Source organism: Dermochelys coriacea, chromosome 3 (assembly GCF_009764565.3).
Source record: "Dermochelys coriacea isolate rDerCor1 chromosome 3, rDerCor1.pri.v4, whole genome shotgun sequence".
Classification (NCBI taxonomy): Eukaryota; Metazoa; Chordata; order Testudines; family Dermochelyidae; genus Dermochelys; species Dermochelys coriacea.
This window is the reverse complement of record NC_050070.1, coordinates 208,910,345-208,922,485: the sequence shown is the minus strand read 5'-3', so window position 1 is coordinate 208,922,485 and position 12,141 is coordinate 208,910,345. Positions and strand designations below refer to the sequence as shown.

Here is a 12,141-nt window from a genome sequence, read left to right as displayed (position 1 = left end):
AGGAGTTACCTGCCTTCATCTTGGGAGAAGCATGGGGTGTGTTAGTCAGCTGATGGTTTATTAGAAGCAGGAAATGTCCAGTTAGCTGTGTACCTCCCCCAGATGCTGACCTAAGTGGGTTAGTGGCAAGAAGACCTTTTAGGTGAGGACAGACACCCACAGAAATGTCCTCAAGCCTGTAAATAGAGTCTAATCAAGAGCATAGGAATTTCCAGACCAGTGATGCATTGAGTCAATAGGATATCTCAGACACTGGCCAGTACTGGATGGTGCAAGAAACAATCTAATGAATGCTAATGCAATAACATGTATGTAGGGAAGCTGCTGCTAATGCCATCTGCTAGTAGTTGGCTTATGCCCTGAAGCAAGAGGGTTCTTAACCCTTTCTATATAAAAATCCAAACCCTTTTATCCTGTCTAATGGAATATGGACGTTTTCATTATTCATATACATGTCTGTTTTTTTAACTCCTGCTCAGCTCTTGACCTCAGTGACCCCTTGTGGCAATGAGTGCCACAGGCTAAGTGGGTGTCATGTAAAAATATTTCCCTGTAGCAATTTTCTAAATGTATTGCTTTGTTGCCTTTCAATTTCACTGAATGTCCCCTTGTTTTCCTCTTATTAAGAAAAGGTAGATAGCAGAGCCTGGTTTCCTTTTTCCTATGCCATTTGTTGTTTTGGATGTTGTCACATCTGGCTCATTATTTGCTTCCTTTCTAAACAATCCCAATCTTAGGAATCTCTCTTCATGTGAAAGTGTTTATGCCTCTAATCACTTTCCTTATCAGTGTCTAACCTCCCTTCCACTGAGAACAGAACTGAAAACAGTATGCCAGGAGATGGTAGGCTGTGCCATTGATTTAGACGGTGGCATTATAATCTGTGTTACTTTCCATTTCATTCCTTATGCATCCTAACATCTTGTCTGCTCTTTTGGTTGCTGCACATAGCATAGAGATTTTGAGTGGCCCACAACTTAGAACCAGTAATGTCCAAGAGTAGTTCAAATTATTCCTTCCAATGACTATTACCTTGCATTTGCCTTCAGTGAATTTTATGCTGCCCATTCACCTAGCTTTGTTGGGTCCATCTGAGGTTCCTTACAAATGTCTCTAGCCTTGACTTATCTAAAGAATCGTGGTCTCCATACGTTGCCATGTCACTCCTCTCCCCCTCTTCCTGCTCTTGGTAATTCTATATCTAATCATTTCACCTAACAGACCAGTGAAACTATCCTCAGTAACAGGTAAAATTCCAAGGAACACCACTAAACTTAGGTACAGTAACTTCATTCTTAAATTCCTTCAGAATCCTTGAATATACCATCTGATCCGAGGGGTTATGCTGTTCTTCAACTGATTAGTCTCTTCAGACCTTACTCTCTGACATCTGTCTGATAGTGCCACGCGCCTATTACCTGAATAGTATTGGCTAGAGTAGTTGTCTCCTCTGACACCCTGTGTGATGAAATCTGATGCAGAGAAATCACTCAGCTTCTCTGCAACGTCCTCGGATACTCCCTGGTGGGCCAGCAGACCCACCAATATCTACAGAGGATTTCATATTAGTATATGCATCCGATGAAGTGAGCTGTAGCTCACGAAAGCTTATGCTCAAATAAATTTGTTAGTCTTTAAAGTGCCACAAGTATTCCTTTTCTTTTTTCATATTAGTGTTATCTGTAGCTACTGCTGTTCAAATTCAATTAAGGCTTTTTACTTGCTTACCGGGGTACCCCCACAATGAACTACAGAATAACTGCAAGTGGTTCTGTCCACATATATGCATGCTCACTCCATGTGTTCATCTGTGTGGCAGCCTGACATCTGATGTGAACCGGGCAAGCCAACAAAGTAACAATCTGGGGCTTCTGCTTTCAGTGTCTCTGCGCTGGACCAAGCTGCCGCCAGTGTGGACAAACAGCCGGGACCACGTGAGGGAGGTGCCCTATATGAGGTATGGGCACTCAGCTGTGCTGATTGACGATACCATCTACATATGGGGAGGCCGTAACGACACTGAGGGAGCCTGCAATGTTCTCTACGCCTTTGATGTCAGTAAGTGCAGATTTTTGCCCTTCCCCACCTTGAGTGCTCTTGGAGATGACACCCCCCTCCCCCTGGTTTCATGGCAGTAGTGTTGTGCTCCCCCAGTAGGTGTCTCCATGAAGTGATGGCTGTGGTTTGCTCTCTAGAGAAACACTGCAAGAGGCTGGGAAACTGCCTTTTATTGGAAGCATGTGAGAGATGGGATCTCTGGCTAGCTTAGCAGCATGGGATGTATTCGCATGTTTGACTCTGTGTTGCTTTTGAACTTGGAATGACAGCTATTTAGCTCTTTTCTAATGGGAAATTAGAATTAGACTCTTGAATGCTTTGAGTTCCCTTTTGTCTTAACTAAAATCACAGTTCTTCCTTCTTGTGACAAACAACTCTGCATAACTATTGCTGGAAAAAGTTTGAGGGCGAGTGAGCTCTTGAAGAGGGTGGATGCTCCAGGAGAGGGAAGCTGTTCTTCTGTACAGCCCTTAATGCCATGGGGGAGCAAAGACAAAAGCAGGAAGAGGATACAGAAGTTGTAGTGAGTAAGAGGGGGAGTGGCAGTGAGCAGGCCTGGTCAGAGCTGGGTGGAGCCTGGAAGATAAGGAAGAGGCGCTTCAGCACAGTGAGGAAGCAATGAAGGAGTCTGAGTGGGCTTGATAGGTGTCGGGTGACTTGCAGCTGGTGGGGTAGATCAGAACTAGGGCATCAGGGAATAGGTGAAGCGGGATTTCAGGAGAATGGCAAAGGGGATGTGGAGGCAAGTAGGATTCATGGACTGAAGAGAAATAGGCTCTCGGGGTGAAGTTAGAGGGATATTAGTTGCCTACCTCTTTTGAGGTCTGGAGAGAATGGCTTGCTGCATGGGCTCTTTACTCAGGCTGCTGTTGGAGCTCTCTCTCTTCTGACAAGCCCAGCTGGAGAGGGCAGCCCTAGTAAACATTGCGGACGCAAAGGGCCTGAGGCTGCTGGTCCTATGCAGCTGCCAGCTAAAGCAATTTAGGAGTAGTGTTAAGTGAAAACTGATGGAAAGGCCCCAGGCTTCTGCCCTAGTCCAAAACCCTGCCCAGTCTTCCATGCACATGTGCCAGTTCCTCTCCAAGCCTGGAAAGTGGGCACTGCTAATCCTGCTTCATGCAGAGGAAGTGATGGAAGCCCCATTGAATGAGTCACTTCAGATTGGACAAAGCCCTGGGGACTGCTGCAGAGTATAGGCCTGCTCTGATGAGTGGGGGTGCAGGTTTGGACTAGATCAGGTGTCCTAAGTGTGTCTATCTCTGATTTCTGATATTGTTCTTGGCTGGACTTTTTATGATAGCGCATGACTGGCTTTGGAAGTGGCCCCAAGCATGGCAGGAATTCTGGTGGGAGCAATGCTCGCTTTCCCTTTCTGCTTACTGTCTCCATAGTGCTTTCACTGACCTTCCAGCAGGCCCCTTCATTCAGCTCCAGCTGGAGTCTGGGCAGATAACTATGGCTGGAGGCCAAGTTCAGAGAAGTTCTTGTCTCTTGGAGAATGTTGAACAGATCCCAATTTTGCCACTTCCTGAAATAAGCACTGCTGCTGGCTGCTAGCAGCACTGAGGGGATCTCCTGCTGCTCCAAGGCTTATCTGTGCTTATTAGTGGGGTCCCGGGACATGTGCCTGCATGAGCTTGGCAGTGACTCTCACTGGCTCTGTTTCACATTGCCCTGCATGGAGAATGCGTTTAACTGGGCATGGAGACTCCCCTGAATGGAGTCATTCCCCAAAGCTTGCAGACCAAGGAGCACCTCACAGAGAGAGAGCCGAATAAAATGACTGGGGCAGGTGAACTTGTGGGAAAGGAGAACAGAGGGGCAGGCAAGGTGGAAACTCTGGAGGGATGGGAAAAGGTGCAGGTGAGGAAGGGTGAACAAGAGTGGGACAAGTACTGTAATGATGGAAAGAGCAGATAATTCAGGGAGAGGGGCTCCCTTGCTCATGACAGTGACTCTTGGAGTAAATTCACTGATGCAAGCAAGTGGGAAATGCCTTTGACCCTCTGAGAAGGTTCTAGAGTAATGCATACTTCAGCCACCTAAGGCAGCCAGCATCTCAAATGCTGCCCCCATGCTTACTGTCACTACAAAGTTCTGTGCAGGCTGGTGACTGAAAATATGCAACTGCACAATTGAGGAGCAGCTTAAATGAGCTTTACATCAATCGAAAATTAAAGGCTCCCTAAAGGGTACTGTGCTGACTGGGGGTACTCGGGTTTGTTAAAAACATATTCAGAATGGCTGCAGAATTCAGCATCACTGTCACAGGAATCAGCAGGCCTTGCCACAGAATTTAGGTCCCACAAGGCCCCTGTCTGTGGAAGCCCTGGCAGGTGGCTTGGCCTTAGAGAGCTTCCCACTAGCACTCATGGCGGATGGCCCATGTACAATATCAACTGTTCCAGTCTTTGGCATGGACGTAGGGGGAAGGGGATGGCTTCCTCCTTTGGGAGGTGGTGGCCTTTATTTCCTTGGAAGGATGTCCTCCTAAGAACTGTTCCCATTCAGTCTCCCATCCCCGAGTCTGCTGTTTGGTGTCTGCTCTTAACATCCATTGTCTCTGTGTTTTAGACACTCACAAATGGTTCACACCCAAGGTCTCTGGAATGGTCCCAGGAGCGAGAGATGGGCACTCGGCTTGTGTCCTCGGAAAGACCATGTATATCTTCGGAGGCTATGAGCAGCTGGTAGGTGGTCTCTAGCATAATTGTGTGTGTGTGTATATGTCTAGAGAAGTCTGGCAACACCTGAGGAACCCTACTCTCTAACAGCTTGTCCTGGTAACCAGAATACTACTGTCGGCACAATAGAGGAACACCCATATTTAAGACTGCTGAACCATAGGCGTGAGAAGTAGGGGTGTGCTGCATCACCCCCAAGTTTTATGTGGGGCCGCTGGCCCCACTCCCTAGCCACTGGATCTGTGCATAAAACCTGGGGGTGCTTCTTGCACCTATGCCCTGGTCCCGGCCCTCTGCCCATGCTCCATTCCCCAGCCTCTCCCCTCACCTCATCTCACCTGGGGCTCAGGTCCCAGCTGCTGGCCCCATGCCCGGGGCTCTGCTCCTGGGGCCCTGGCCACCGGTCCTGCTTCCTAGCTGCTGGCCCCATGCCTGGCTCCCCGCTCAGTAGAGGCTCCACTCCCGGGGCCTGGCCCCAGGGCTGGGGGTCTGCTCTTGGCCCACACGTGGGGTCCCGACTGCCAGCCCCTGCCCAAGGCTCTGCTTCTGGCCCCATGCCTGCCCCCACCTGTGACCTCGGCCCCCTTATCGCTCTCCAGGTCGCCTGCTCCCAGCGTCAGTGTGGATGGGGGAAGGGAGGACGGGATAAGGGAGCTGACTTTCAGCATCTCCACTGCTACAAATGTTCCAGCACCACTGTGCTGAACACTTTTTCCAGCATAATCCCCTCATTTTAGTTCCTGATAATTTGGCCAAATTTTAGGAGTTACAGCTGAAATGTTTTAGGCTTGGTCTGTGCATTATGTGGAATATTTTGGGGGGGAAAAAATAAGCAAAAACAATTTAGCTTGTTCTTGACAACAAATCTAGCACCTCAAAGGTTTGGAGCCAAGTCTCTAAATTGACATCTGTTCTAGGGTCAAAGGGAAAGATACTTTTTCTGACCCTGTGAAAATCCACCTCGATTTGGCCAAGATACGAGCCATGGAAAATTGTCATTTGTATTTGTGCAGTAGAACTTATTCTTTGCTGCTTAACTCTCTGAACGTTCTGTCTGCCACAGATATGCCCCAAGCCTTGCTGAGTTCCCCAGGAGAATATCAAAGTACTGTTAGCCTAAGGGCAGTTGTGCAGGTCCCCTGGCTCCTAGACCAGCACAGCTGTATTCATCTTGTTTTGGCTAACAGTAGATCTGTCCTTGTTTAGCAAGTTCTCATACTTCTACCCTTGGAGGCAGGCAAGTGTGATTCTCCCCTTGGTCCCTCCCCCATTTTACAAATGAGATTGCACGAGCTCACTTCTGGCAGAACTGGAAATAGCAACCAGGTATTTCATGTTGGACACAAGTCTTGATTACTTAGACACACTGCTGCTCAGAATGAGTATGCCAACTGTATATGCTTGGCTATGTGTAATGCTCGCAAATGAGTTTTCTTCCCCCACTGTAAAGGCTGGCCAGTTAGAGAACAGCTTGCTACTGCTACTTGCTAGCAGAGTTAGTCCAGCCCCTTGAGCTAGAGGATTATGCAGTGGATCTGATGATCCTGGATTCAAACCGGCTAATGATCTATGTGTAGGGGTCACTACAGTTGCATATGGAACTTGTGGGTCTCTGTTTATAAAACTCCTACGAAATTACATACAAAGCCCATTAGTGTCATGAAGTTAAGCACTTACATTAGGAATTGCCAGCATTAACGTTGCCTGGGCTACTTTGGTTCTGCCCCTTTGTGCATGTGCATTATGATGCAGTCTTTAACTATGTGATCACTTACTATCTCTTGTCTGCAGGACCTTTTCCTCCTCATTGCACAGGATGGACAGCGAATGAGGCTATTGTCTTAAAATCCTTGCCTCACTTGTAGCAAAAGTTAAAATGTGATACTGAATGAGCTATGGAGTTGCAGAAAGAGCTAGGATAGCCTTGTAGTTAAGGAACTGGTCTGGGACCCAGGAGAAACAAGCTTTGCCACAGAGTTCCCATGTGGCAATGGACATATCACTCTCACTAGGATTTTCACAGGCAGTGGGGACCTGACTTTCAGAAGTGCTGAGCACTCAGAACTGCCATTTGAACTGTGTAGGAGCTGTGGGTGCTCAGCATCTCTGAAAAATCTAGCAGTAGGCATTTCGAGCTGGGCATCCAAAAGTAGTGAATAGTTGTGCAGCTATTGACTGGAGACTCTCTGGTTTGCAAAGCACTCTGATATTACGGTGATGAGCACCAGAGAAAAGCCCAGGAGGCAATTAATAGTTATTCCAAATCCAGGATGGGCTGTGGTTGATGTCCAGTAAACAAGGCCTGGGTCCACCTGCTGAATGATAGGGGATAAGAAATCCCGGGCAGCTGCCTGATTCCCAGAAGCTGTCCATCCTGTGCACCGAATGAGTTTTACATCAGACGTGAGTCAGTGCACTTTCAGTTTCCAGAGGATATTCCAGGTCTTTAGGCCATGTTAGTGTCCTGAAGGCCATGAGGTCCTGGTCTGCCTAACAATTGGGTAATTGGGCTCTCTTCCAGGCTGACTGCTTCTCAAATGACATCCACAAGTTGGATACCAGCAACATGATGTGGACTCTAATCCCAGCGAAGGTCAGTGTCTTTTTATCCCTTTGGCCCTTGTAGAACCCTTCACCTCTGCTACCCTTCAGGGATATTGCATATACCTGCTGTCTCACTTCTGTCTCACTTGGTTGGAACCTGCAGGAGCATAAGTTCTCTGAGGGCTGGCTGCTCATCTCTAAACTGGGCCACCCAATCCCAGTTAAATCATCTCCTGGGGTAATCTGCATTTTCACTGGCTTTACTTACTAGCAGCCTGTGTTGTTCCAGGGCACACCAGCTCGCTGGAGAGACTTCCACTCAGCCACCATCATTGGGACAAAGATGTATGTATTTGGTGGCAGAGCAGATCGCTTTGGGCCCTTTCACTCCAACAACGAGATCTACTGTAACCGAATTAAAGTGTTTGATACTGAAACAAACTCCTGGCTGGACTCCCCTCCTACTCCATTGCTCCCTGAAGGCAGGAGGAGCCACTCGGCATGTGAGTTGTCTCACTCCAGGGAACATGGGGAGTGAGAGGGCTTAGGACTGCTTAGGCCAAATGGGAAGAAGGGGAGGTGTGTGCAGCCTTCCTGGCCTGCTAGGAGAGTGAAAGGAGTGTCTAGTTCTCTGGGTAAAAGGGGGGATGGCAGGGGATGCACTATGACACGTGTCCTGCTGGAAAGCAGATGCGTGATGTAATCCTGTGCAGGTGAAGAACCGTGCATGCTGCCTCAAATGTGAAGAGGGCATGTTGGAAGGGAAGTAAGTGGGACCTCTTTCCTTTGTATTTGTGGCTGTTGGGAGGCTGGTACAAGCTTGGTTCTGTCCTGTGTGTGCTGATGTTTCTCCTTGCTCCCTGCAGTTGGCTACAGTGGGGAGTTGTATATATTTGGTGGCTACAATGCACGTTTGAACAGACACTTCCATGATCTCTGGAAATTTGATCCAGGTATTTAGACTCAAACTTTTCTCACTTTATTTGTAGTGTGGTAGTGCCCAAGGTCGTTGGTCGTGATCAGAGCCCCCTTATGCTGGATGTAATGCACTCATCCTGGAGGACGCTGTCCAGGCCCCAAAGAGCTTGTGAATACCCACACACAAATACATAGATGCACATTATCAATGATCTGGCAGTGAAATGCCATTCTTTGACATTGCTAGCGTAAATCAACTTGTGACTTTTTCGTAGTGCTGGCTTCAAATCGCTTTGCTGGAAACAAGTGAAGTAATGCAGACATGCACTTCCAGCTAGAAAAGAGAAGTCTGATTCACCCTCTGTGGCAGTACGCTGCACTCTGTCCAGAAACTAGATAATCTAAAGCAGGAAACTTCAGCAAGGAAGCTAAGGAAAAGTGGTGGGTAGGCTGGGTTCCCCTAGAGAGTGTGGAATATGGGGGATATCCTGACTTCAGCAGGGGGAAGCCATTCACTTTGAACTCTAGCCTGACCCTTCCTAACACCCCAGTCCCCTGCTACTTTGATACCAAAAGACTTAATTCTGCAGACCAAGAGGAAGGGAGCCAGGAAGTAGAGTTCAGCCCATGACTATGGGCAAATCTCTGCAGTGTGTCTCAGGTTCCCCATCTGTAGAAAAGGATGATGCTGTCCTACCTCCTGGGGTGTCATGAGGCTGGATTAATATTTGCTAAGTGCTTGGAGAACTTGAAGGCCTATAGAAGTCCTAAGTGCTTGTCTGGGGGATAGTAACGCCCAGTCTGCTTTCCTCAGAGACAGATCTGTGGGCTAATGGGTGTGCTGCTGAACAGCGTGAATATCTGCAATTTCCTGAACAGGTTCGACATTTTCAGGAGCCCCAGCAAAACATCCATTCAAAGCTGTTTGTCCTTGCTATCCCGTTAAATGGGGACTCTGCCACCTTCAGTATCCTGTTCAGCAGTCCCTTGTCACAGCTGCCCTCTCTTCAAATGGGCATACGTGTCACTCTTTGGGAATGGCTCTGCACTAAGGGCAGCTGTCAGCAGGTGGCAGTGCATCCATATGCACCCTTCAAGAGAAAATGCTGAAGAGTTGCGTTTCAGGAGAATGACTGACAGGGAAGGGATGCTGGCCAGTCTCTTGCTCATGATCATCTTCCCACCCCCGTTTCCAAATGCAGCCGGAGTCTGTTCTCTGGCAAACCTGAACCAAGCCCATCCCTGCAGTTCTGAACCAAAACAGCTTGGGCCTGTGTGGAGAGACTGGCTTTGTTTCTGCTGGATATAGCATTCTGTTGCTTCACGTGGTGGTGGGGGGGAAGGCGCTGAAAGTTGTTTTTCCTGCCTGAATCACCAAAGGTGAGTTTGGCAGGCTGGGTGGATGAGTTAAGATCTTCCACGGGTCCAGTACTGCTGGATAGCATGTACGGGACTTAGATGCACTATCCTCAAGAGACTCCACAAGGCCAGTCACACTGTGCTGACTCCCACAAATTGTGTTTGAGCTCAATAAGAACCTTCCCTCTGCACCTGGAATAAAGGCCTTCTGAATGCAATGTCCATAGAGGAATGCTCCTCTTTTCGTGGTGGGAGGGGGCACGAGGAGGCTGCTCTTTACATCTGGTAGAGTTCTAGGACCAGCATGGCAGGTCCCTGTGTTTGATGCACTATATTGTTTGATACTTGGTAGTCTTCCTAAGACTTGGGCTTGTAAATATCTGTAACTCAGGCTTTTCGGGGTTTGCTCAGTCTCCATGCTGAGCCCTGGGCCTGGTCTCCTTTTCCTGTGACAGACTTGTGGGTTTTTCCTCAGTATCTTTTACCTGGAAGAAGATCGATCCCAAGGGGAAAGGGCCATGCCCGCGCCGCAGGCAGTGCTGCTGTAGAGTGGGGGACAAGATCATCCTATTTGGGGGCACCAGGTGAGTACTGGGTCAGGGGCACCCTGGTGGAGGGTTCCTGCTTTGAGTTGTTTCCCCTGGATTCCCTTCACTCCCAGGCTGCAGTTAGCTCCTCTTTCTTCACATAAAAGGGATTAAATGAAGCCATCCTCCTTCCTAGCCCCATGGGGACTGCACATCTCAGCCAGATAACTCAGGACTTTTGAACAGAGGCAAAAAGTTGGTTGTCTTCAGTCACTGTTGGTGCTAAGGTCCAGATGCCCTGAGGAGGCTGACAAGAGGTGGTTTATCAGACTGGGGTGTTGTCTGGGAGGAGACTGAACGAGGAGAATGTGAGTAGAGGTGGCATAGGTGGCCCTCCAAACCTCTCCTGTATCCCCAGACAACTGAGCATCCCCTTCATTTCCACACCCCACCTGCTTGTGACTGCTCCCTGGTCTCGAGCAGGAGTTAATTTATGTATTGTGGGGTTCTGGGCCTGGGTAAAGAAGATGTCTGCGCTGACACACATCTTTGGCTCATCACACAAAGATTTTGTTTGAACTTTGAGCCATAGATGGCTTATCAGAATGGAGATCTTCTCTACCTGCTAGGATCTTCCCTGTCTCCCCTCATACATTCCCTCCCTGCTCACTCCTCCTTCACATAGTCACACCCCATATTACACTGCCCTATGACATAAACAAGGGCTCTTCTACCAACAAACACTGTTAAATCAGTTTGCTTGCTTGCGTGCCAACCTGCCCAGTTAAACCCTTAAAAGTGAGGAATTGGCCAGTTAAGTGAGCCACCTTTTTAACTTCTTATCCCCCACATGACTCTCACTGACCAAGCACCTCTGCAAGGAGCTTCTTTGTATCTGCCAGTGTTTAAAACCCACCTGATTCCTCTAACTCGTACTAAGGCACCAGCACTGTGCCATCCCCCATGGAAACCCTCAGCTAGCGCTGTGCTATTCCTTCCCCCCCAACGTACTCAGGTGCCCCCAAGGTAGGTCTGTCTGGCCAAAGCACCAAGAGGCTCTGTAGCCTTTAGTGGAAGGATGAGGACTCTGAATCCTCATCGGTATGTGCCAAGCCCTGACTCCTCCCTCCCCACTAGTATCTATTGGATCAGTTCATGTGAGACTTTCTGCCCTTGGCACCATGCTGATGATATCCCAGTACTGCATTCTTGCTGGGTCTAGCCTTGGCAACATGCACTTGGAACCAAGAAAAGCAGATTCCTTCGCATTCTGCTGCAACTGCAAAGTTGAAATTGCCCCTAGGGTTTCCTACATGGGGGTACAGGGCACCTTGGTGCCCTGTGGTCATTGTCTTTTTGTGTTAATGGCCTCTCATAGACTTTAGGGCCAGAAGGGACCACCATGATCATCTAGTCTGACCTCTCTGAGAAGTGGTGACAAGTTCCAGGTCATCTCCTTCTCCAAAGAGGGGAGAAAAAATTCCAAGCATCTTTGTACATCACCCTGAAGCAAAAGGACACACTTTCTCCCTTTGCCCGCTCTCAAAGCATGGTCTAGTGGTCAGCAGAGTACTGGGAGTCGCAACTTCTGGGTCCTAGTGCAGGCCTGTCACTGACTCGCTCTTACCTCACCATGCCTCAGTTTCTTCAGTAAAATAAGGGTAATGAACTAACCTTTTGGGAAGGGAGGTGGTGTGCACCACAGCTGTAAAGCACAGGAGTGCCCTGACTGAAAGGAGTTATGGGAGGAAAGGTGATGTTGTAAACTGTTGCTGTGGAACCCAGTCTGTCCATCTGTTGTAAATCTCCAAGACCTAAGTATCCCTTGCTGAGCACATCACTTCTGCCCCTCCTTGCCGCTGCTGCTGAAGGTTGCGGCCCGTCTATTAGTAGGGAATGAATATGGAACTCCTGGTCACTAGAGCTGCTTGTGAACTCCTCCATGCGATCACAATGGCTATATGGCGGGGCAGTGAACTACAGCGGCGTGGCAATTCCTGTGCAGCCCTTGAAAAAGTGCATCTGGCTGAAGTTTTCATTTGCTAATGGGG

At 48.6% G+C, this 12,141-nt stretch overlaps 1 protein-coding gene across 7 annotated transcripts in view; it reads left to right on the top strand.

Annotated features, from left to right (window-relative positions):
• KLHDC3 (kelch domain containing 3) overlaps nt 1-12,141 on the top strand; it is a 36,207-nt gene that overhangs the window by 15,268 nt on the left and 8,798 nt on the right. For all 7 annotated transcript variants that reach the window (XM_038394140.2, XM_038394141.2, XM_043512369.1 and 4 more), the window contains 6 exons: nt 1,882-2,058; nt 4,633-4,748; nt 7,264-7,335; nt 7,576-7,789; nt 8,153-8,239; nt 10,039-10,147. In XM_038394140.2, the coding sequence (XP_038250068.1) occupies nt 1,882-2,058; nt 4,633-4,748; nt 7,264-7,335; nt 7,576-7,789; nt 8,153-8,239; nt 10,039-10,147 (775 nt within the window). The remainder of the gene's footprint in view (nt 1-1,881; nt 2,059-4,632; nt 4,749-7,263; nt 7,336-7,575; nt 7,790-8,152; nt 8,240-10,038; nt 10,148-12,141) is intronic.